The sequence below is a fragment of the Bombyx mandarina genome, chromosome A1, assembly GCF_030267445.1.
Source record: "Bombyx mandarina strain Sakado chromosome A1, ASM3026744v2".
In the NCBI taxonomy this organism is placed as follows: Eukaryota; Metazoa; Arthropoda; class Insecta; order Lepidoptera; family Bombycidae; genus Bombyx; species Bombyx mandarina.
Window position 1 is genome coordinate 21,809,237 of NC_143234.1, and position 27,037 is coordinate 21,836,273.

General features: G+C 38.6%; 2 protein-coding genes across 3 annotated transcripts in view; one reads left to right on the forward strand and one right to left on the reverse strand.

The window, feature by feature from the left end:
- Positions 1-1,236: 1,236 nt before the first annotated feature.
- Obp3 (odorant-binding protein 3) lies at positions 1,237-5,053 on the forward strand. The gene is made up of 4 exons (XM_028172622.2): positions 1,237-1,396; positions 2,187-2,344; positions 2,761-2,886; positions 4,940-5,053. The coding sequence occupies exons 1-4, from the start codon at positions 1,318-1,320 to the stop codon at positions 5,030-5,032; spliced, it is 456 nt and encodes a 151-aa protein (XP_028028423.2). The 5' UTR covers positions 1,237-1,317; the 3' UTR covers positions 5,033-5,053.
- Positions 5,054-22,818: 17,765 nt separating this feature from the next.
- LOC114241699 (uncharacterized) overlaps positions 22,819-27,037 on the reverse strand; it is a 44,371-nt gene continuing 40,152 nt past the window's right edge. Inside the window, exon 2 of one of the 2 annotated variants that reach the window (XM_089739431.1) lies at positions 22,819-25,878. In XM_089739431.1, the coding sequence (XP_089595557.1) occupies positions 24,089-25,843 (1,755 nt within the window). In that variant the 5' untranslated portion in view covers positions 25,844-25,878 and the 3' untranslated portion in view covers positions 22,819-24,088. The remainder of the gene's footprint in view (positions 25,879-27,037) is intronic. The other variant, XM_089739432.1, reaches the window with a different exon arrangement.

Here is a 27,037-nt window from a genome sequence, read left to right on the forward strand (position 1 = left end):
TTAAAACGACTGGTTTCGCCACAACCGCTGATTGCGGTTCGACATTTTCGATAATAATCAAATATTAGGTTACTCATATACATTGAATGCGGGAATTCAGTTCAAATATTTATTAAGTGACAGTCTATACGCGATATAATATATTAAACTGCAGGATAGCCGTCGAAGCACAGTGGTATGTGAGGAATGTATATCTTCACGCCGACCTAAATCTAATACCGATACGTAAGTATCTTAAGGAAGCGTCAGAACGCTATTTCGACAAACCTGCGCGACACGAAAACTCTTATCGTGGCCGCCGCTAATTATTTCTCTGACCGCGGCGGAGCAATGAAAAGCCGCCGTCGCCCGAAACATGTCTTATCGGATCCCCTGGATTCCCTCTCGGTGCCTTTAAGACCCTCAAGCACCGGAATTGCCTTTTAGGCAGGAAAATATTTAGGGAATAGGTAGGGAAATATTTATATTAATAAAATGCTCAATTGCAAAACTTGATAGGGTGACGAGACCTAGTTCGACGAGCGAATTAACGGATAGACAAAACCCACTGAGTTTCTCGCCGGATCTTCGCCGTAGGTCCGAATTCACGGTAGATAATTTCATATTATACTTGTCTCCGCGTAGCTGGAATTGCCCAGTAGATTACCAACGAACAGGTAGAAAAAAAAATTATGACAATGCTATTTTTTAGATTATTCGTGAGGGTACACAGATTTTTAAAACATTAAAACTCTATTTAGATTTTAGATCATTAGCAAATGGCAAATTTGCATTTCTCAAGGACTCAAACGCCCGTAAGCGCCATTTACAAATATGGAGAAGTGCATGAGCCATTCCAGCTACCGTAAAAGTCCACGAGGATCGCAATAATTTGAAATTTTGCAAAAAACCTTAAAGTCGATACCTTAACGCCAACAAAAATATACATAATTTATATGGATAGAAACTGAGATCAAACAGTTAAGCACTATCTTCTCTTTTGTTTGCTAGACGTGTTTTTTTAGTAGTGGCTAAATAAAGAGCTTTAATTTTTTTTTTGTTATGAAATATCTTCATTTCCATAATCAATAACAAAACACAACAAAAAATGTAATACATGAAACGAATCCAAATCTTAAGGTGTAATGATTATGGTCGAATTTCGATCATTGAGCCAACACTGGTCAATATAATTACGACAAACGATATCTCGAATGCCATCGGTTCAGTAAAATCGCGGCCCGGAAAGATCGTATCTAAACTGGCCGACGACTAAATGCCGCAAAATTATTACTGTGCCATTACAGCCGGGCCGTTTCGTAGGCTAAAACGCCGAAAATGTTCTACCCGTTTCGATTCACGCTCTTGTTTTATGGTCTCTTCGTAATTTACTTGGTTCGGGCCGAGCCGGAGAAAGGTAAGTGAATTTGACTATTGACATTCAATTTACGTTAAACTTCCAAGGATTTTTTGATCATTTCACTGTCGTTCGCGACGTAGCCGTCGAGATTAAATTGTCAAATCTAATCAGATCACTACGCTTTTTGTTTTTAGTGATGTAGAAGGGATCCAGTAGGCTTTTTATTGCTGGAGCTGTGCAGGTGAGCTCACGGTCCAACTAGTATCAAACTCTTCAATTGCAGCGTATTTGCTGCCAAACGCTAAGAGATATTGATCCAAGTCCCTATTGTATTTTATAACATATTTCTCGGCCTTTAAACCAATTTATGTGACTGTATCACGATGAGAGTAGGTAGGTGGGATACTGTTACTCATTTTAATCATGTAAATTGTTCGCAAACACAATATGCCAATTTTTGTATTCAAAATCAGTAGTTGCCATAGATTTGCCGCATAGTCTCATCACTAGCTGCACCAGGTATCTTATGAATTAAGACAAGGCCACTTTCTAGACCTCACTTGTATTATACATGTATACTTGCATATACATACATATATTTATGTAAGGCCATTTTTCGAATTATTTGCAAACGAACCAATTTGAGACTAATATTAGGATATTCGTTATTTCATAAACCAGAGGATTTTATATTTAATCTGTTCTTTTGTTATTGCACGCCGATCTGTACGAGCACAAAACACTCGGGCTTAGTATTTTCACCAAATATTTTTTCTCTCAAAATTAGAGTTTAAATAAATAGACAGAAAATACAAAAAAAAATTCATGATTTGATTTTGATCTTCAGAAAACCACTTCACTTTGGCTCTAAAGAAGACGCTCTTCAGCACAGCGCGCTCTTGTATGAGCCATGTCAATGCCAACGAAACTGACCTAGAGTATTTGAGGAAAGACCCGCCATTTCCTGACAAAGCAGCTTGCATCATAAAATGTCTTTTAGAGAAGGTAACGATATTCAAAATTCTTTTTTGAAAGAGTTCAGACGATAGAATACTATTGTTAAAAAGATGTAATTATTAGATTCTGTAATTGTAGACAATAAATATCAAAAATGATAAAATAGCATGTATGTGTTTAAAATAATAAAAATGACCTAAAAACAGCGGGGGCTTTAGTACCACTATAGATCTAGTCGACACCTCAAATTATTCCGCTTAGCGATTTTCCTACATCAATGTTCTGAAATGGCAATTTGATGTATTTAGCAAACTAAATATTTCCGTGGACTTTTCCATCATCAACCTAAAATAATCGACAGCCATAATTAGAGTCCAAACCATAACGGGGTTCGTTTTAATAAACGTTTATGCCATGCACAAAAACAAGACAATCCCTTTTTCCCAATACCTATTTACCTCCAGATCGGTGTCGTGAAAAACAACAAGTATGCGAAAATGGGCTTCCTGACGGCGGTATCGCCACTCGTCTTTACAAACAAAAAGAAATTGGACCACTACAAGAGCGTATCCGAAAATTGCGAAAAGGAGGTGAGTTGGAATATATTTTTTTTATCGAGAAAAATGCATGGCATGTAACCTTTGGGCCAAAACTTTTGCGGCAACACTTTGGTTTAAATTCAAAAGCTTTATATGTGTTACGGACAAGCTTAATCGTCCGCTCTTGATCTCGTACTCTATCTTTTCGTAAATTAGTCGTTTTATCTTTGGAAGACGTCTTGAAATTGTTCTTATCGCCCAGAAGCAATTTCGTGGTTTTTGTGAAAGCAATTAAAACATGTTTTTTTTTTTATTGCTTAGATGGGTGGACGAGCTCACAGCCCGCCTGGTGTTAAGTGGTTACTGGAGCCCATAGACATCTACAACGTAAATGCGCCACCCACCTTGAGATATAAGTTCTAAGGTCTCAGTATAGTTACAACGGCTACCCCACCCTTCACACCGAAACGCATTACTGCTTCACGGCAGAAATAGGCAGGGCGGTGGTACCTACCCGTGCGGACTCACAAGAGGTCCTACCACCAGTGATTACGCAAATTAGAATTTTGCGGGTTTGACTTTTATTACACGATGTTATTCCTTCACTGTGGAAGTCAATAGTGAACATTTGTTAAGTACGTATTTCATTAGAAAAATTGGTACCAGCCTGCGGGATTCGAACACCGGTGCATCGCTACATACGAATGCACCGGACGTCTTATCCTTTAGGCCACGACGACTTCACGATGTGGACATCACTGATAAAAAAAGACGTTCGTGTTCTTATATGATAATGACAAATTTTCTATCAATTTCAACGAACAGCCGTCTATTGTGAAAAAATAAACAGTTAAAAAACCTTTAAAAATTGAAATGAAGTTTTGCTACTTGAAGTAAAAAAACATGAAAAGATATTCATATGCTACACTTGTTATACTAAAATATCGAGATACTGTCAATTTAAAAATCGCAGCAATAATCTGTCCAATAAAAGTATTTGTAATAAACCACCCACCACCCAAGGATGCCAGTAATAATGTCTACTACTACTACTACTACCACTACTACTAGTAGTAACTGTAGTACTGATAATAAGTACCCCTAGTGCTAGCAATAAAACCAGATCATTTCAAAAACTAGAATGTAAGGAAAGTTCAAAGAAGAAGAAAGTGTGTAACAATCTAATAACAATTTGTAAGGTTTTATGTTTAGTTTTAAATTATTTTTCAAATCAATTAAATTATTATCCTCCTTCAAATTATTTTTTGCTAGTATAAAACAAAACACTTAAATGCTTTTCTTGGAACTGGTTAAGAGATAATAGCAAAACGCAAATCTTTGACTGCACTAAATTAGTCTAAGCCCGCACATCTATGAGGTCACAACACTGCAAATGACCGTCCAATTCGACATTCAAAGTGACTCAGCATTTCGATTTACGAAACAATCGTAGTCAAAAATAAAAAATAAATATATCAAACTTCACTTAGACTTTTCGATGAAGCCAATTACAACAACTCAAAAAAGTCATCAATTACAATGAATTGTCAATTTTCAAGAAAACAAACTGGAATTTATTGAGACCCATCTTTTAAAACGAATTTTGCAAGCGATTTATCAATTTCAGGTTCTTTGTTTAGTTCAGCTCCTGTGATTGGGTGACAATTAACACGAACGTGGAGGGAGTTAGCTAACTCTTAAAGTGACTCAAAATTTACAGTATAAACTATATCCAAATCCACTGCCAATAGAGCGAATTGAAGAGTCGTGAAGCGTGATATTTACATGATAGACATTTTAAAGGATCAACTTAATCAACTAGCAACATATCGTTTTTTTTTTTCTTTTTTATTGTAAACGTTCAACACATATTTGTACATTTAAATGTTGATTAGAACACTTATATTGACCTATTTGACGTAAATATTATTGAAGCTCGATTGAAAATAGCATTCATATAATGTATTAACTAATCACGGATTAAGACCCCTCATGAGAATCTTTCATCAACATTCCTAAGCATTCAGATTTAGCTTTGAAAATATTTGGGATAAGAGTACCATTTATTTTTTACAAATAATTAAAGCATACAGTTCGGTTTCAGATCAACCACGACCAGACAACGGAATGCGAACTTGGAAACGAGGTGGTTTCCTGCATCTTCAAATACGCACCAGAGCTACATTTCAAAACATGATCAAATAAAATAAAAACCTTCAAAAAAATCCCTACAGTTTTTCTTTCGTCTTAATTACGTCAAAGTATTGAGAGTGCTTACCAGTTTCCCTATTCGAGAACTACTCGTAGTATTCACCTTCCAATACGTCAGTTTGAAGATATATTTATTTAGAATGCAGTAAATATAAAACCCGATATCACAGGAGAACACAAACAAACTTTAGTTTGAAACTCAAGTTTCTTTTATTCTTCTCATGTCTCAGTCCTAATCTTAGATGATTATAACAGCTCCAAGGCCAAATGCCTGAAACGTGAATGCCGAATCGGCTCTTGAAGTCCGAGTCTTGATTGAACTGTATTAGGCCGTCACATTCTTCACACCGAAACATCCCTTCGCGGTAGATGGTGCAATCTTTTACTATGCTATATTAATCTAATGGTAGGACCTCATGTGAGTCCGCACGGGTAGGTACCACCGTTTCGGCTTGAAGGGTGAGGCAGCCGTTTTAACTATACTGAGACCTTACAACTTATGTCTCAAGGTGGGTGACGCATTTACGTTGTAAATGTCTATGGGCTCCAGTAGACACTTAACACCAGGTCCACGTCCACCCATCTAAACAATAAAAAAATCTCCTTACAAGTTTACAACACAAGGGCATAGTTTTACATCAAATAGTACAGTTCCTATTTCTGTTAAAATCTTTGAATAATATTTGGATTACAAAATACGACTTAATGGTCAAACTAAGCAGCTATTTTAGTAGTTCTAGATACAAGGAGCGGTACATATGGCGCAGAACCGAACCGAGTAGAGAAGATTGACATACAGTCACGATCCTCAGTATTGAGGGAACGACCAGAAAGAACGATACAAGGTCAACGTATCCAAACTAGGGATTCCTAGTCTGTTACAAAACTACAAGGACATCCAGAACTATTGTCTTACTCAAGTCCATTCCAAATGAGCTATATATTCAAAATACTCACCTACACTACTTGAAGAATATTTCTACAGTCCCTTCGGCAGGCTTTTCGTCACCTAACGGGTGATTTACTCCGTCCTGAACACTGTGAGCAACCTTGAACTCATCTCAAATGATTTTCAGTAAATCTGGAAACGTAATAAGATCTTCTGTATTATATGATAATAGTTTAACCAGGGTTTTACGGTATACGAGTGTTGGAGGTCGTATATAGACTGTACCAACCCAACTTGTCTCGAAATGAGTATTTGGTACTTCTACATCCTTTAAATACCTTAGTAGGAATGCTCACCGTAAAGTTGGCTGCAAGTGTATCGACGCATCTACTTTTATTACAAACATAAAACTGCCAAGGCATGTTGCACTTATTTTTAATATACTTTCGTTTTTGAACAGAGCGTTTTAAACTTTTACAGTCGCATTATACAAAACATTATTTAACATGCTATACGCTACATTGCCTTTTTCAAACGAGGCTTTCGGAGGGTACTCTGCGGTAGGCATTATTACTGGTGGTGGGACCTCCTGTGAGTCCGCACGGGTGGGTACCACCACCCCGCCTATTTCTGTCGTGAAGCAGTAATGCGTTTATCCTTAAGACCTTAGAACTTATATCTTAGGGTCGTTGTAGATGTCCGTGGGCTCCAGTGGTCGCTTAACACCAGGTGGACTATTGTGGAGCCGTGTCGTCTAGTTCCAATGGACCGAAATTAGACTAGAAAGAGGGTGTGATGATGACACAACAGCACCCAAATATCGGAAACTCATACTATTAGAAAATCGTGGTTAAGTCCTAGAAGAAGACAAGAGTAACAAATGGTGCATAACTAATGCGCTTCCTTGAAACCTAAAACCTCCAAAACATAACCGGGCAAAACTCAACAAACCTTCAAATAACCACTCATAAATACATTACGAGCCGGAAAAAAATAATCTCTAGAAACAGCGAGAGAAAATACAAAAAACACGATAAAAATAAGAAGCCATAAAAATCTGTGTGTACACGACATAACATGACGCGTGACGTGACGCCTAGCGCGTACCAAAATATTTCACAAACGAGCAGACGCGAGAGGGGTAATTGAAAAATGCGTAATAGACGAAGAGTTATTGTTTTTTTTGTGGGTTTTTTTACGTTATAAGAAGCAGACTTTTGAGTCTACTATAGTTAATGTTTTTTTAGACAGTTTGTACGTGATTTAAGGTTTTTTTTTTTTATTGCTTTTTTTTATTGCTTAGGTGGGTGGACGAGCTCACAGCCCACCTGATGTTAAGTGGTTACTGGAGCCCATAGACATCCACAACGTAAATGCGCCACCCACCTTGAGATACAAGTTCTAAGGTCTCAAGTATAGTAACGACGGCTGCCCCACCCTTCAAACTGAAACGCATTACTGCTTCACGGCAGAAATAGGCAGGGTGGTGGTACCCACCCGCGCGGACTCACAAGAGGTCCTACCACCAGTAAAAAGGTCAACGGGTGTTAGGCTATAGGCATCAAAGGTCAAAAATTCGTTTGTAATAATGGCTGTCGTATTCTTTCCTTTGAATTGGATAGCATGACTGCTTCGCGCCGAAAATGAGGAACGGTGTATTTTATCTCTACGGGGTCATAAGTGCTTTTTTTTCTTTTTTCTTTATCTTGCATTCGGTCAGCTAGACTATGAGCAGATGTGTTGAGGGCTGTCATAGGCTATTTAACAATACAAAGTGTCACTTTATTGATGGACGGACAGAGATACATTTAAGCTTACATCTAAGGGCAGCATTCACGTTTTGCTGTCTATTGGTTACGTTTAGTATTAGGTGTGCTGTGAGCTAGTCAAACCATCCAAAACGAAAGTCCTCAGAGCCTTCTTGTTCAGAGCCTATTCAGTGGTTATTAAAACTCATTCGTAGCATAGGGCTGTCACTAAATTGTAATTATCAATTAGAATTTAAATAATTTATTAAAAAAAATTTTTTTTTTCAGATTTCCACCATTGCGAATTGCACGAATACATGAACAACTTCGGAATTTGCTTTAAACGGACGTCAATACTAATATGTTTTATATGTGTGAGGGAGCAGATGCTGTGACGTCATAAAAATACTTTTCAAGGTTAAGTTACTGATGGTAGGACCTCTTGTGAGTCCGCGCGGGTAGGTACCACCGCCTTGCTTATTTCTGCCGTGAAGCAGTAATGCGTTTCGGTTTGAAGGGTAGGGCAGCCGTTGTAACTATACTGAGATCTTAGAACTTATACCTCAAGGTGGGTGGCGCATTTACGTTGTAGATGTCCGTGGGCTCCAGTAACCACTTAACACCAGGTGGGATGTGAGATCGTCCACCCACCTAAGCAATAAAAAAAAACTTTTCAAGGTTAAGGAACGCTCAGCGTCTGGTAATCAATTGTTTTTTTAGTTAGATGGGTTGTATAAGGTAGCTTTTGAAAGACGTGGCAATCGCGTTGCAGTTGAGACTTCTGTATCTTATGATATCAAGATGCGTAATGGTATTCACGGTGTGATATCTTTGAGCTCAGATAATTTAAGACGAGTCGTGAATTCACTAAAGTGATAAAAATAAATGTTGTTTCTTAGATATTTCGATCACCACGATTAAGCAATAACAATAAATAGAAACATAAAAATAATAACAAAAAGAACAAGTCTAAAACTTCGAACCGATGTTCCTGGAACGGGTCACGCTTAAGCTTTCAGTAGAGTAACTTCTTGCGTCGCTGTTAGCCGCCATGTTAGTATTTTCTTTTCGCCATAATAGAACCGTTTCTTCACATTATCGACTCTTTGTAATAATAAATTCATTGAATTTTTCGTATTTTTATAAAAACGTATAACCCGTAACTATGCAGAAACTTTTCTGAATTGACATGTTGACGAATTGTCATCGATTTTTTTTTAATATTCTGACAGCCAGTTAATATAAAAAGTTCGTTGACTTCGGTAAATCTTTAGAGTTGTTAAGTATCATCAATTTTTCGATAAAAAAATTATTCTAGAGTTTTAAATATTTATTTTTTTGTTGCTTAGATGGGTGGACGAGCTCACAACCCACCTGGTGTTAAGTGGTTACTGGGGCCCATAGACATCTACAACGTAAATGCGCCACCCACCTTGAGATATAAGTTCTAAGGTCTCAGTATAGTTACAACGGCTGCCCCACCCTTCAAACCGAAACGCATTACTGCTTCACGGCAGAAATAGGCGGGGTGGTGGTACCTACCCGCGCGGACTCACAAGAGGTTCTACCACCAGTAAAACTATAAAATATACTTAAGGTAAAAAATATACTTAAAGTAAGTTAAAAAACAGCACTTGTGAGCATAACTGCTTCGTTTCTGCTCAGCGAATTATTGTTGTTTTTTGTTATATTAAATGATGCTCTTTCTTTCTTGATGAGAGTAGCCGTAAAACCTATTTATTGCACGATGAAATATGAAAAAAAATAAAAAAAAATAAAAAAGAGATATTGCCGACCGCACCGCGCGCATTTTACACGCACCCGCCACTTGTTTTTCAACTCAATATTTTTTTTAGACTTTTACTACTTTTCTATTACGAACTTTAACGGACGATCATCGTCGTCGTTGTGCGAGTGTTATACCCGTTTTGTGAACACAAATAATGTAGAGTAGTTAATGTCAATGTCAAGTCGTCAGGCCGCCGTTACGCGTCGTCCACCAGTCACGTTCCTTTGATTCTGCAGCCCGCAAGAAGCCAGCGACGGGTTGGCAGGTACGTCTACTTCTCATTACCTAGCCTCGGCCTGCCCCTTTTTTGTTCACCTTTAGGCGTTACCACCTCCGCAGAAACCTCCAAAAATATAGAACCAGCGCACCACCGTGGTGAAAATTTGTGAAGATTTAGTTTTTTCTCATTATACTTAACATTCAGGCTTCGAGAACAATTTTCGTTTTCACCCTGCATACCAGCTTTATTCAGAGCTTTCCATAATAAAGCTCTCGACCATCTCCGGGTCGAAATCGATAGGCGGCGCCCACTGAATCCTGCAATGCGTGTTTTTGCCAACCTAATAATAAAATGAGAAATGGCCTTGTAAAATACTTTTATTGTTTGTGGTTACATAATTGTTTTTTTATATATCTATATTGGAATTGTTCATTTGTAGGTTTCTTCGTATTTTTTGAATTGAGTGACTTATAATTTGTATAATAAACTGTAAGCTGTATGTGACTGTATAATATATTGAAAACGAAATATAATAAATATGCACCTTAGAACTCCCTTCTTTTGAACCTAATAATAGCTTTTACGATTTTGTTTTTCACTCTAAGTTATGTTTAGTTCGTCTCATAGTTCTTAATGTTTATAGATCACTATGACATGACCTTCTTCAATCGAAGTTTTTTTTATTGCCTTTGAAGGCAGAGATGCAGCCTACCTGATGATAAGTCATTGTCGATCGTGGACCTCTGGAACGTCGGGGATGCAAGAGGGTTCTCAACAGTAGACAGCGGCTTTTCTGTGCCCATGGTGTTGCCGATGTTTATGGACGATGGTGACCGTTTACTAGGTATGCTCACTTACTTACATGCTTTTGAAGTCGTCCTGGCCTAAAGGATAAGACGCCTGGTGCAATCGTGTCAAACGACGAATCCCGCAGGCAGGTATCAAATTCTCTAATGAAATACGTGCTGAAATTGTTCACGATTGACTTCCAGAGTGAAGGAATAACATCGTGTAATAAAAATCAACCCCGCAAAATTATAATTTGCATAATTATTGGTGGTAGGACGTCTTGTGAGTCCGCACGGGTACCTGCCTATTTCTACAGTGAAACCTTTGTACTGTAAACCACAGAGACCTTAGAACTCATGTCTCATTTCATTTTTACTCTTGTGAGTCCGCACGGATAGGTACCACCGCCCTGCCTATTTCTGCCGTGAAGCAGTAATGCGTTTCGATTTGAAGGGCGGGGCAGCCGTTATAACTATACTGAGACCTTAGAACTTATATCTCAAGGTGGGTGGCGCATGTACGTTGTCGGTGTCTATGGGCTCCAGTAACCACTTAACATCAGGTGGGCTGTGAGCTCGTCCACCCATCTAAGCAATAAAAAAAAACGAGGCGGGTGGCGTATGTCTAATGTCTAAGGGCTCCGGTAACCAATTAACACCAGGTGGTCCGTTACCTCGTGCAACAACCTAACTTTTTTTTTTTAAGGAAAATTTTACTCACTCTTATTATGAACAATGGTATTGAGCACGATGATTATTCTATTAATGGGCTATGGTTTTTTGTCTTTACAGTAAAGAAGCGCACACACAAATAAATAAAATTCCCTTTGCGAACTTTCATTTGGAAATAAAAATAGGTCAATGTCATTTTCAAGTTCAACTCAACGAACCTTGTTCAACCGCTATAAGACTCAAATTTGCATGAGAATTTTGACTAAATTCAGAATATCCTTACCTTACCTCCCAATGACGATGAGTGTCCTCGACGCAATACGAGGAACGTCAAGGGGACTTTCTTCCGAGTTTTTTTTTATTAAGACATTCAATGACCTTTGGTATGAAATGATAAGAAATTCTATGGGACATCTTATGTTTATTTTCTGAGATCATAAAGGTGTAACGTGTTATTGGGTAGCTAAGTTTACATCCAAACGAACCTACTGGCTTAGGAACAACGTGAATGCTTCCTCATCTTGAGACTTATTATTGGAGTCTTATTTGTTACTCAAATCGGCTTCGTGCGGAAGTCGTCTATGAACAGTGAGCACGTGCTAAGCTATTGACGGAAAGACTGGCACTCGCCTTGAGGATTTGATTTGATTCTCACGGATCGTTTGGAACCTCTCGGTCTGCGGGGGACCTCGGTTTCCTCTGTATTTTGTACCATATGTTCCATGGGGAATGCTCTGAGGAATCGTTCGAGATGATCCCCTCATCTCCTTTTTATTATCGGACCTCCCGCCATCGGAGCAGAGTTCATCCATATTATCTGGAACCGCTGCATTCATCGACAGTGCGTTTCCAGAGGTCTTTTTTGCCACGTACCATCCGGCTATGGAATGAGCTCCCCTCCACGATATTTCCCGAGCGCTATGACATGTCCTTATTCAAAAGAGGCTCGTGGAGAGTATTAAGCGGTAGACAGCGGCTTGGCCCTGCCCCTGGCATTGCTGAAGTCCATGGGCGACGGTAACCACTCACCATCAGATGGGCCGTATGCTTATCTGCCTACAAGGGCAATAAATAAAGTATAATGTGTGACGTCATTTGGGGGCAAAATAAGTTACGACTTTAAACCGTATACTTTTATAACTATAACGCATTTCATGCAGAGGCCACATATTATTTTCTGATGGATTGTTATAATACTTGTGCATATAATCTAAAAGAACCACACTCTCTCTATGATTTGATATAACTCTCCTATCATAGAGTCCACATTTAAGTTAAATTCACGGATTCAGTAGTGCGTATCGTAATGACGCCAGAACACACATCTCCAAAATAGAGCCAAGAGGCAGTTGGAATAATTCAGCCAATATTACGATTCGAGTGATGCGGAGAGTGGCATTCATATGATATATATCCTGCCGTTGGTTTTAAACATATATCACGGGATATTGCGAGGACGGTACCGTCCCATGATATATTTGATGTTTTTCCTTCTAAATTATATTTTTGATCGGTAAATGTGTTATATATTCAATCTAAATTGGAGTGAGTGATTTTTTTTGGCGATTCTGGTCGCTCTATTCTCGATCATTCCATGTGATGTTAATCTTGAAATCTCTAAGATTAGATTGTCTGCTTTAGGAAAATTAATAAAATCAGTGAACAATTCAAGTTATAAATATTTGTTCTTTTTTTAGCCTAGCTTTTCTTTTTTATTGCCCTTGTGGGCAGACGAGCAGACGGCCCACCTGATGGTGAGTTGTTATGGTCGCCCAATGACTTCATCATTGCCAGGGGCAGAACCGAGCCGCTGCCTACCTCTTAATACTCTCTACAAGCCTCGTTTGAAGAAGGACATGTTATAGCGCTCGGGAAACACCGTGGAGGGGAGCTCGTTCCATAGCCGGATGAACTCTACTCCAGTGGCGGGCGGTGCGATGGTAAAAACAAGATGTCGGTATCATCTCGAATAATTTCTCATACCTAATTAATACCCAAATGCCAGAAGGTTTGAGAGGCTATTCGCGTTTCGCTATAGCTGAACTCACAGGGCTCAACCTGAGAGTATAAATTAGTATAATCAATAGTAACACATAATCACGACCTAATAATTTTACCAACAGCTGTCCCCAAAAATGGATAAACGTCCAAAATAAACAGATGGTAAAACTCAAAGTTATATCGTACTTTTCCGCGAAGGGCCGTTATCTGTTTTAATCGCGGAAACTCGTATTAAAAGCCTATTTAGACAATAAAATCAGATCTTAATTGTCGGGAAGCGGACACGGGGACATAAAATGCAAATTAACGAATTGTTTTAATTAGGAAATAGGTCAAACAGATAATGTTTTAGGGGAAATTGTTATTTCGGGTCATTGCAAACGTGCGTTTTTCAGTTGGGCAACTTTTAGGTTTATTAAAGCTACAGACCGAATCTATTTATTTTAGGCAGAAAACGCCATGGCCACTGGTGTTAAATGGTCAATCATATTGCTATATTATAAAGGCTATGCCAAACATCTAACTAGAACGCATGGCTGCTTCACACCAGAAATGGGGATTGTGACGCCTACCCATGAAGACTCCTACCACCAGCAAAGCGATTTAGACGATAAAACAACTTATCAAATTTAATATAATATGTAGTTCAAAACCAATAGTCTTTATTAGGTTGTCACTAACGCATATACGAAAAAAATTTATTAACTAGCTCTTAGATATTAACTTTTCAGTTGTTGTCGACTTTATTAAAGAGTCTTAAAAAGATAGAAGAAACGTTATCAAGATTGTCAGCGTTTGATATTTTTCGTTTAGGGGCTGATAACTCCGGATAAAGTCTTAAAGGAAATCGAAATTCAGCCTCTGTATTCTCGTCCTGTATGGTAACGATACCCTTTGCTTTGTGCCGAAGGTTTTGCAATATTGATTTAAAAAATAATCATTAAAAAGTAATTTCCAAACGCCAGTCGTATCAGTTCATCCAATACGCTTAGTAAATGTTTTATACGAAAATGTTCACAGGTTTTATCAGGTCCATTGACCTATTCATTATGGCGGTAGCCATCACAGAACACAGGACATTTGCCAGATGCCTGAATCTCGCTTACGACATTTTCAAGATAATCTTGCATATGTATATACAACCTCCGAACAACAACATTTGGACCGTCGGTCTACCGAGCAATATCACCCGCTTGGTGGAAGATCTTCCCTCCGTCGTTAAGCCTGTAGGGACCACAAATGTCTCCATAGCAACTAATAATTATATGTATGTGTTAGCGGTAATTATATTGCAATGATGCTACGTCAGTATCGGGATTGTCGGGCTGTCAATAGTACGTGAGGTTGTAATCTATATATATATAAAAGAAAGTCGTGTTAGTTACACCATTTATAACTCAAGAACGGCTGAACTGATTTGGCTGAAAATTGGTGAGGAGGTAGCTTAGAACCAGGAGAAAGACATAGGATACTTTTTATCACGTTCCCATTGGGACGTGACATAAAACGTGGTATAACAAAACGCAACTGACAGCTAAACGTAATATATTCTATGGTTATTTATAGTAGAATTTTGACGTTAGTTGACCAGTTGATGTGTTTGAAACAAACCGTGTGGCGGAACAAGGTTCGCCGGGTCTACTAGTCTATACATATAAATAAAATTGGTGTGTCTGTTTTTAATATTGAAATAGCCGCTTTTTACTACATTCATATGAATTTATATACGGTACATATACCAAAATAACATTTTTTACAATTTTTGTCTGTCTGTCTGTCTGTCCGTTTGTCCGTTGTCTGTCCGGCTAATCTCTGGAACGGCTGGACCGATTTTGACGGGACTTTCACTGATAGGTAGCTGATGATGAAAAGAGTAACTTAGGCTACTTTTTATAGACTAGCTTCGCCTCGCAGCGTCACATCGCGGGACTCAGCTATCAATAATAAAATTTAATGTTTCCGAAGCGAAGCGAGGGCGGGTCGCTAGTTCCAATATACGTTAGTCACTCAACTGAACACGTGTCTTATTAATCCTTGCCCGATATAGAAAACTCAACACTGGTGACTCCGACGTGATCAACTCGACAAACCTTCCACATTCAGACCTGTTCTTAATAAATTTTATTTTAGCTATTCTAACGCTCGTGTGACGGAGACCTAACTCCCCCGGTAACTTGGCAATGAACGTTTATTTCAGACGCTCAAGTAGATTTATACGAAATAATTCTAAACTGAGAATGCTAACAAAGTTTCTGTTAACAATGTATTATATTATTATTATTATTGTTATCGTTTTTATCTTAGATTTTTTTTGTTACCAATAATGTGTGTTATTTTTTCTATGCTAACGTAGAATTATTTATACGCTCGGTAAGACCGTTACAAGTAGATTATGTTGGTTATTCCTAATTATTTTGATGACTACTGGAGTAAGCACTCATAGATAGGTATCATAATCCTTGATGTTTCCGTCACGAAGCAGTGCGTGCATTGCGGTTTGAAGAATGGTACAGCCGTTGTACAATGCAATGGCTTTGACATCATATCTTAACATAGGTTTTTGGTATAAAAAATGTACTGGTGGTAGGACCTCTTGTGGGTCTGCACGGGTGGGTACCACCACCATGCCTATTTCTACCGTGAAGCAGTAATGCGTTTCGGTTTGAAGGGTGCGGCAGCCGTGGCAACTATACTGAGAGCTTAGAACTTATATCTCACGGTGGGTGGCGCATTTACGTTGTAAATGCCTATGGGCTCCAGTTACCATTTAACATCAGGTGAGCTGTGAGCTCGTCCACCCATATAAGCAATAAAAAAAAAAAATGTAACTTCTTGTTCTATGCGTACAGCCCACTGCGTTTCTCGCCGGATTTTCTCGGTAGGTCGCGTTTCCGATCCGGTGGTAGATTCTGCGGAGCACTGCTCTTGCTGGGGCTAGCGTTAGCCAAATTCTCAGGTTAGAGCCCGTGAGCTCACCTACTCGCTTGGTAAAGCTGGCATAGCCCTCTAAGGATACCAGCATTAGTAGGAAAATTAAGAATTCATTGGAAGACAAGTCCAGACTCCTGAGCTTCATAGTTCTGGTCCACTCTAAATGGTCTGGTGCTATATTGCTCTTAGTGCATGTCTCACAGCGCATAATTTTTTTAAGTAGGTACATAAATCTGATTTATCGATAAACTCGATTTTAATATTAGGAAATTATATAAAGGCATAAAAACCATTGATACGGAATTTTATTTCGGTAATTAAATAAATAAGACATTCAAAAACATTTACGAGTATATCTGGCTATGTACTCACATAAACTTTATTCAAATTTTTTTTCAAATGTAAAGTAACCCCTTTGAATATATTTTTCATAATTTGGACGCACCAGTAACAGCAATATTTTTTATTTTTACATGGTGGGTGGCTTAGATGGGTGGACGAGCTCACAGCCCACCTGGTGTTAAGTGGTTACTGGAGCCCATAGACGTCTACAACGTAAACGCGCCACCCACCTTGAGATATAAGTTCTAAGGTCTCAGTTTAGTTACAACGGCTGCCCCACCTTTCAAACCGAAACGCATTACTGCTTCACGGCAGAAATAGGCAGGGTGATGGTACCTTCCCGTGCGGACTCACAAAAGGTCCTACCACCAGTAAAAACCAGTAAACATACACAGTCTTTCGTAGCGCATGTGCATTCTCTGAATTATGTGTAAACAGTGTGCATATGGCTGTGATTGATATTTGATATGACTAAAGCTTTTTGAAATGCATTAAAAATATATATGAACTGAGGTCGCGCACTTCAGTTCAGAGACTTAATCACATTGACGCGGATAAGAGATATGAACTTGCTAAAAGAAAGGAGTTTGTTTATTGCTTGTTCGGCATAGGAAACTGTTTCTTAACACCATGTATGATGCGAATGATCGCCGGGTAAAGCCTTGACAGATGGACTATCGACTTTGTATCCCTTTTTACGGAAATTGCGCGAACGGAGGAGTATGAAATTTTCCACACTTATGGAGAATATAGAGAAGAAGTGCACAATGATAATATTTTTTTTAAATATAGCATAAAATATACATTAAATCAATAAAGAAAACATTACACACACTACATACCATGTATTTGACGCACACACGCATGCATACTATTTATTGTCAAACTTTTGTTCTTGACGTCTGTTGTCAAATTGAGAATAGATTAAATATTGTTTGTCTTTATTAATCTTTTTTTATAGTGTAACCTTGGCGAAATTTGTGATTATAGAAGTATAAAATACAAGCATAATAGTGTACAAACTTACAATTTCAATTAATTATAGTCGAATTTCGACTACTGCGGGATCTCTAGTAAGGGATTAACAAAATTTGCCACTAAGAGAACCTGCTTCGCAAATAGTCGTACCTAATTAAAATAATCAAACTCAAAAGTGCATGAAGTCGATTTATTTACCAATAGGCATGTAGTATCACTCTACATCCAAACTCATTTTCTGAGCAGATGAATTAGACAATATAGTTTTACTAAAATCAAGTCTTTGTGAATACCGATGATGATAAAACAATTAGAAGTGAAGATTTCATAGAAATGACGAGATAGTTACGATGGTGCGTATAATTAAAGCTTATAAAGAAACATACAAAAATTAAGCCAAATATTATATTAACAGTACGTCAATACATACATCAATTCTAATATCAACACCACAAACTATCAATTAACTCACAGCTAATTACCAAAATTCGTATAATCAGACGGAAAACATGATAATATCAGTAGAGATACATGTACATATAGAGATGTTTACAAGTGTAACAATTTAATAAGATTCTCGGGCGTGTTGTAACGCGGTACTTGCGTGTGTTTCCTCGGAAACGCTCTTAAGGAGATAAACGTGATTTATTTAGCGGAAGCGAATGTGTTCCACGTAACTTGTAATATACCATTCATTAAAGAGCACCTGGCACGTAACTACTCTTAGTTAGATCTCCGTGAAATGCTATTCATTCGAAAATAACATGTTTTATTTAATGGTATTTGGCTGCGATTATTTTAAATGGTAGGCAGCGGCTTGGCTCTGCCCCTGGCATTGCTGAAGTCCATGGGCGACGGTAACCGCTCACCATCAGGTGGGCCGTACGCTCGTCTGCCTACAAGAGCATTAAAAAAAACTGATTTTTGTTTTTTTTCCTTAATTTTAGTATTTATGTAAGTTTATTCACTAATAAATCGATTTTTTAATGCAAAGAATTCGTAATTCCACATTTCCTCACACACTTAACAACTGCCAAAATCTAAAGAGATCAATCAACCTTTCAGTCCGTCTACCTATGAATCAGAGAGTACGGTCGAAAATCTTATCTTCGTAGACATTTCTCTGTATTCACTTCAAGCCATCAAACAATTGAACAAATATATTACCAATCAAGACGTAGAATCTAGAATTGTGCCTTTAAAAATCTAGGATAGGTTATATTTTTCTACTGTCGAAGTTATTAGCAGGATGGATGTAGATTATTATCGTGTTTCTGTGACAAAAATTGTCATTTTTGTAATGGAAATTAAGACATTCACTTCTGTAAATTATCCTATCTACTGTCAACTACTTACAATAAGCCTTTGATAGAACACTACAAAATTGATGTGGTAATATTTGTCACTGGACCAGTCACCTACCAGTTCTCTCGCGGCACCTATAACGCATATAGCAATCTTCTTTAGAATGCCAACAATTATCCGCATTGAGTTCACACGGATAGGTACCACCATCCTGCCTATTTCTGCCGTGAAGCAGTAATGCGTTTCGGTTTGAAGGGTAGGGCAGCTGTTGTAACTATACTTGAGACTTTAGAACTTATATCTCAAGGTGGGTGGCGCATTTACGTTGTAGATATCTATGGGCTCCAGTAACCATTTAACACCAGGTGGGCTGTGAGATCGTCCGATGTCCACCCATCTAAGCAATAAAAAATAAAAATAAAAGATATTAATTGTAGAGTGGGTATACTGTAAGAATACACGGATAGATTTTTTTACAACAAATTGGGAGTCAATGTGATCAAACAAGAATTCCTTCACACTAGAAATAATCTAACTTCTTCTTCTTTTTCTCCACCTTATCCCACTAGGTGGGGTTGGCACAGCTATTTTTTCTTCTATCAGCCGTCATCTCAATACTCACTCCTCTCTCTCTCATATCGCCATTCACACACTCCATCCATGTCTTCTTCGGTCGACCTCTTCCTCCTCTATCTTGCACTAGAAATAATTGAAACGTGGACGTCTTTTTTTTGAGCCGGTGGCTGAACCTCCTTCGAGGTCCTCGCGCCTAAGGAGCGCGCGGGGTATGTGGGACCAAGGATGTTTTTAGGGCCCAATGCACTAAACGACTCCCCTGCACTCTTACACCCGACGTCCGATCTCCATCCGGGGTCAGAACTCGATCAGAGTAAAGAGGAACCGTGCACGCCTGCACTAAGTCTTGTCATATGATTATTTATTACGAATATTTACCACTTTTTGTTTTTCATTACACGATGTTATTATTCCTTCTTCGTGGCGGTAGCCATCATAGAACGAAATATATCTGAAAGGTCTAGCTAACGACATTTTGAAGAAAAACATTTGGAACTACCAAACAGCATCATGATTTCGCTGGAAGATCTTCCCTTTGTCATTAACCTTCCAAAGAAGTAAGTCGAATACACGTGTTCAATACGTATTCACTTAAAAAATTTGGTTGCGTCTTTTGATACGCCTTAGCCTCGTATTGTTCAGACCAACGTGACACCAATTATTTCTACCGCAAATACCACACATGTGATAAAGCCAAATTGATGAGTATTCGATCGATCCATTCGACAGTCGCTGATACTGTTTTAGTAATGAGGAGTTATTTCAATTTCTGTAACACTTATCCACATTCTGATTTTGAACCTTAAATACATTGTTGATATAACTTTTCTAAGAAATAAACGAACCATGTAGCAATGGCTCAGAAACCACCAAGTGCAGTATTCGTTCGAGGCTCCAGTTCGTTCACCGTCCTCGTCGAACCCGTCTCTTGCGACGAAGGGCTCGACGAGCGAACTAATCCATAGACACAGCCCACTGAGTTTCTCGCCGGATCTTCTCAGTGGGTCGCGTTTCCGATCCGATGGTAGATTCTGCGAAGCACTGCTCTTGCTAGTGTCAGTGTTAGCAACTCTCCGGTTTGAGCCCCGTGAGCTCACCTACAAACGTTAGGGCGAAGCTGAAATAGCCTCTCAAGGCTATCAGCATCCTACCTAGGAAAAAAAAACCGGATCGTTTCTCTGAAGGAATAGAATTTGAACCGTGTCCACTATCAACAACATATCGTCTTCTCGCATTAAAACTGAATAATCTCAAAACTTACTAATTCTACAGGAGAGTGTTTTTTTAAAGGTTTAACATGTAATATTTTTAATATTTATCATATTTGCAACATTTTATTTTTATTTTTTACCAGTTAGTTACATTATTTGTCTTTTAAAGTAAAATAAAATTATGTATTAATTTTCTTAATAGTAGTCAAAATATAAACTAAAAACAAAAAAATACTAGCCTAAACTACGCTCTTTTGAAAGTATTTATGAGAAAAATACTGGTGATACCTACCAAATGTTTACGTATATTTTTATTTTTTTATTGCTTAGATGGGTGGACGAGCTCACAGCCCACCTGGTGTTAAGTGGTTACTGGAGCCCATAGACATCTACAACGTAGACGCGCCACCCACCTTGAGATACAAGTTCTAAAGTCTCAGTATAGTTACAACGGCTGCCCCACCCTTCAAACCGAAACGCATTACTGCTTCACGGCAGAAATAAGCAGGGCGGTGGTATCTACCAGTGCGGACTCACAAGTGGACTCAATTCTCAATTCAATTAACTCAATTCCGAATATTTTTGGAAATTGTACACTTTTAATGCGAAAAGGCGATATATGCACGTTCTACCTGCGCAAGCCAAACAAACAAATTGCAATTAATAAATACATTTGAAAACATTATTTATTAACGAAATCAAACTTAACTCTCAACGCTAAGTTGTAACAAGCTCGTTCTCTCAATGAAAATGATCCGTAACGACTGTTGTAAACAAACTTCTCGAACTAAAGTCATTAGCCTAATGCTTTGTTGCAGTTACGCTATTTATTTACTAATCATTTGCGCTTGTTTCAGCTTACTTTTGTTTGGTGTGTTCATTTCGTGGAAAGCTTATGATATCGGGCCAAACTCTTTACGATTATTGGGTAAAAAATAAGATAACACTAGACCAAGAGATCTGTTTATCTTCAAAACCTCTTAAACTTTTCATCCAAACGAAGGTTATGAGAATGATAAAGAGAACTGAAATTGATTACACAGTTCTATCTGAAAACATATTTCGTTTGGAAGTAGTAAAACTTGGATAAGCTATTAACGGTCTTGAAGCAGATACCGTAATAATATTTCCTAACCAAATAAATATCTCACATGATTTCACAATTAGTAAATCGAATTTCCCTTTTTTCTAAAGGCAACATCAGCATACATAGGATAGGATTAGACAGCATAGATAGAAAAAGATCGACTTGCCCATTTCTATGAAGCAGCATTGAAACATTCCAGCTGCATGAGGCATAAGTTTTACCATTTGCTTCGTTCTGCGCCTCATAAGTCAACATAAAATTATATTTGACTTAATTAATGACGTAAAACTAGGTAAAATGTGAGCTTCTCTACAGCAGTTTAGTAAAGCAATCCGAAGATTGGAAAGACAAATAATTGGAAACGTTATTGGTTTCAAATAGCAAGAAGGAATAGCCCCGGTCACCGTCTTCGTCGAACCCGTCGCTTGCGACGAAGGGCTCGACGAGCGAATTAACCCATAGATACAGCCCACTGAGTTTCTCGCCGGATCTTTTCAGTGAGTCGCGTTTTCGATCCGGTGGTAGATTCTGCGACGCACTGCTCTTGCTAGGGTCAGTGTTAGCAACACTCCGGTTTGAGCCCCGCGAGCTCACCTACACACGTTAGGGTGAAGCTGAAATAGCCTCTCAAGGCTATCAGCATAGGTAGGGAAAAAAAAGAATAGCATACTGGTGGTAGGACCTCTTGTTAGTCCGCACGGGTAGGTACCACCACTCTGCCTATTTCTGCCGTGAAGCAGTAATGCGTTTTGGTTGGAAGGGTGGGGCAGCCATTGTAACTATACTTGAGACCTTAGAACTCATATCTCAAGTTGGCGGCATTTACGTTGTAGATGTCTATGGACTCCGATAACCACTTAACACCAGGTGGGTTGTGAGCTCGTCTACAAACCTAAGTTATATAAAAAAAACAATAGATATTATTAAGTAATGGACATCTTCATTGAATCATGTTCATAAAATTCATGAATTTTGACATTGACTTTCATAGAATGGCAATTGAGGTTAGCCTTGAGCATTTGGACTACGCCAATTTCTTCAGAGCCAAAGTGAGCTAAAAAAATTCAGCTATCTGAGCCTAAAGGCCACTCAAAATCACCTTATTTACTATCAACGACACGATAAATCCGTAATGAATCCGGACAGTAAAAACTAGCGCAATTCTATATTTATTGACACATACAAACAAATCCAAATAGTCGGACATAGTTTAATACTGAAATAAAACCACGGAACACTTTATTCGTTCAGTTTATTCCTTTACATTAGATAATGTTTGATTTCCAGAGTATAAAACGAGGTTAGACGTAGCGTTTTCAACAATTTCACTGTGTCACGTTATTAATTTTATAAAACTTTACTTTGTCATATCACTGTTGGAGACGCTTCATCTAACTTATTATTATAATCTGAGATTTTCTTTTCGAAAGAAAAATTGTTTAGAAGCTATTCTGACTATGCTGTACAGCTTTTTACATAATATATTACGTTGTTTTTGGCAGAAATGAAGAGCTTGACTCCGCGACGTAATCTAAATTACACTTAGCATGACTGCACTTTTTTGTTATTTATAAAATATGAAGAATATAAAATTTTTAATCGACGTATTTTCTAAGTTACCTTCGTGAGGTTTGATATACTTTCATGTTTTTCTATGTTAAAAATGTAATTATGAACCTTTTGCTCTTTTTTACCTAATGTAAAAAAGTTATAGATGCATTTCCAACCTTTACTATTAATATAGCAGTATCAAACATCATGTGAATAAGTATAAAAATACTCTTCACAAGCCAGTGTAGTCAATTGGTGGAAAAAATTTCGTTTCATTTTCTGCCGAACACAACGTTAGCCTTACGTTTAAAAAGAGAGACAAAAACAAGACAAAAGGGTCAGTCTTATATTTGGGAAATTTGTATAAATAAAGGATATTTACAAAAGTCAGGAAGACGAACATTTAATAGACTCTTAAAGAAAGGAAACGCCTGGGAAACCAAATAAAACATTTAAAGTCTAGAGTTGTTCAATATGGATGTTAAAATAGAATAAACAATTATTTGGTCGATAAAAACACAATAAAAATGAATAAAAAAGGGATCTATAAAGAACTATCTATTTGTAGAATCTAAATTATCTTAATTAGTTTACATATATGAAACGATCCAAAATTATACAACTCTAGAAGTAACATTTAAACTTCAATCTGTACCCAATCTATCAACAAGGTCATTTTAAATGCAATATACAGTTCAATACCATTAACAATCCTATTTTAATCTCACGGGATGTCACACATCGTCCACACTTAATTTCGTTATTTACAATATCAGAAATTTACGGAAATCCATCTTTAATAGCTTTTAATATTTCATACCTCAATATAATTCATAGATCAACGCATTAATTCAATTTGCGGTATTAACATAATAAGGATTTGGGAATCTAATTGACAAACCTCATGGCACCAGGTCACCTCAGAGCTGAAGCGTCCAGTACCAGGGACCTTGGCTAAAGTGAAACAAACTCCGGTGGAGGGGGAGGGAGCGTTAAAACAGGAGTTTCAGATAGTTCTACATGCTCTAAGTTGGCACCCGGCAAAGACCAAGTCGAGCTTCCGGTGGCAGTCACTCTTGGACCCATGTTATCGTAAGCTGGAGCTCCACAGCAGGATCTGTTCCGTCTCGGTAAAGTTGCTCCACCACTCAATAAATCTGGATACTTTCCTGATTCACCTCTGCCAGAAACTTGAACCGATATGAAAATGTTTCCATACGGCACCGGCACTGCAAACTCAGCGGGCGGTGGCGGAAATGCACCAGGGGTACCTTCTATTGTTATATGAACGGGATCAAATGAACACGTTCTTGGTTGGTCGTCCCCTAAAGATTGTTCCGTTAGTTCAAAATCGCAAGGAGAAGCCATATTACCGATAGATCTATCACAACTGACTACAACAGACGCGTCTATAAGTCTTTTCTCTTGGTCCGTGAAACTTCGACTTGGCGGTACGCTTCGTCGTCTTAACTTCCAGCACGCAACAGCACCTATAAAACCGAGGGTAGCTAAAATACTCAATGCACCAAAAACTACTCCTAACAGTTGAGGAATCCCCGGAGCGGTTCTTGCCGTTGCTGTTTGTGATCTCGGAAGTACTAGACTAATAATCGCTCTTGCATCACCAGCTATACTTTTTGCCACACATGTCCATTCTCCTGCTGCATTCGATGTTACATTCAAGAGGGTTATATTTACCCATCTTACACTTCCCGGAACTCTTTCTTCCGAGTCTTCTTCTATGATCGTTTCTATCTCTTCCATGTCGCAATCGATAGAACTGTTGTGTACATCTACACCATCAAATAACCATGTCACTTTTGGTTTTGGCAGTCCGTGAACCCAACAGCCAAAAGAAGCATCCATTCCAACCTCCGCTCTTACTATTAATGTACTAGACTTCACTTCAGGGGGACACGACATATTTTCACTAGGCACTTGACGCCACTTTGTTCCAGTTTGCTTCAAAGGCTCAACACAGAACAGTTCCTCGGTTCCTAGATTACTTTCCAAGAACCAGTCTTTAAACTCGCGTAGCCTACAATCACATTTCCACGGATTCCCAGAGAGGGCAACAGTCTTTAGAGCCGGCAATGAAAACGTAATCAACCGGAGGAATGATAGTTGATTTCTACGCAAATCTATTGTCTCTAACGACTTCAAATTGCGCAAAGCATTCGTGTGTATCGATCTTAATCTGCATCCGTCTAATAAAAGGATCCGTAAATGAGGAAGCGGCGGGAACTGGTCCGCAATTAACGTCGTTAAAGGATTATTGCTCAGAACGACCAGCCTCAATCGTTCGTTGCCTCTGAATATGTCTTTTGGCAAGTGAGCTAGGTCGTTGTCTCCTAAATCGACTTCAATTAGTATCCTTAATTCTAAGAACGCGTCCGCGTGTAAAGATCTGAGACTCGTTGCTCGTAGATTCAACCGTTGTAAGTTTAGAAGTCCAATATTCGAAAACACTTCTTGGGGTAAGCTCCGTAATGGGTTGTCGTGTAGATCTAGTACTTGTATATCCGAAGAGAGTGTGGGCGGACGGCGCAGGTCACCGGAGACACAGGTGGCTGTCTTCTTTCCGGAGGACCATTTGCATTTGCATGTGGCGATGTGAGAACAGTCGAGCCAATCGCTGGCGGTCCTCGCGGCGCACGTGGTAAGTATCACAACCCAATACCATCTGACCCAGGCCACGCGCATACTCATCTCATTTCGAATTTACGTTTACTCCGGCCGACTGCCTGAAACAACAAAAACGAACGTTAATCAAACGAAATTAGCTAAACAATAGCTGTAATATTTTCGTGCTTCTGGCGCACGTTTGTTTCCGATTTTGCGGTTCTAAATCATATTCCGTGGGTTTGTTTTACAAAACAGGTGAATTTTGTTTGGGAACATGTAAATATTTACCGCTCTCGGTATTCCGGTCAAGGAGAGAACCCGGATTCGATAGATTAAAACGTTTAGCCTAATGATTTAGTTACGTATGAACGCTTTTCGTGTGTTACGCAATCATTGTGCTTCATTCAAGGTCAAACCGATAAATATTCTACTAATCGATTCGTTTACATTTTTATTTCTTCTTCTTGTCTTTTAGCTTTACGCCGATGCGTTTAGTGAAAACGATCAGGTTGTTACAGTTGTCTCGCGTTTAAGCTGTTGTGTAGAAATTGCGTTTCGATTCGAAGGGAAGATCTCAAGTCGATGACAGATACTTCGATTACTATAAAATCCGGTAACCATTGAACACAAGAACGACAATGAGCTCCACGCCCCATCAAATCCGATAATAAAACACTACATTAGAAGAAAACCACTGAATCTCGACGTCATTACGGATCCTCCCGATCCATTAACGGTTCTTTTAGGTACCACAACCACCGGTCACCGTCCTCGTCGAACCCGTCGCTTGCGACGAAGGGCTCGAGAAGCGAATTTACCCACAGACACAGCCCACTGAGTTTCTCGCCGGATCTTCTCAGTGGGTCGCGTTTCCGATCCGGTGGTAGATTCTGCGAAGCACTGCTCTTACTAGGGTCAGTGTTAGCAACACTCCGGTTTGAGCCCCGTGAGCTCACCTACATGTTAAGGCGAGGCTGAATTAGCCTCTCGAGGCTATCAGCATAGATAGGGAAAAAAAACTGAATCTTTATTAAAACAGATGTAACATAGAAATAATCGCATTATACGTATGTTTTGCACCGACAATTAACTTGAAATACGATGGAATTAATATTTATTATTTACTAACTATTCTAATTATTTTTCAGCCAAAGTATATTTTTAGGGCTTTGTTCTTTAGTATGATAATCACAGAACCAGCTTAACGAGTACTGGTTGTCTTCATTTCGACAATTTTGGACAATGCGCTTACCTATTTAACACCATCCTATTTCTTAC

Coding starts and splice junctions, on each gene's coding strand:
- Obp3 (XM_028172622.2), top strand. CDS start 1,318: ATGTTCTACCCGTTTCGATTCACGCTCTTGTTTTATGGTCTCTTCGTA. Junction 1,397..2,186: donor TCGGGCCGAGCCGGAGAAAG/GTAAGTGAATTT, acceptor TTTGATCTTCAG/AAAACCACTTCACTTTGGCT. Junction 2,345..2,760: donor TAAAATGTCTTTTAGAGAAG/GTAACGATATTC, acceptor ATTTACCTCCAG/ATCGGTGTCGTGAAAAACAA.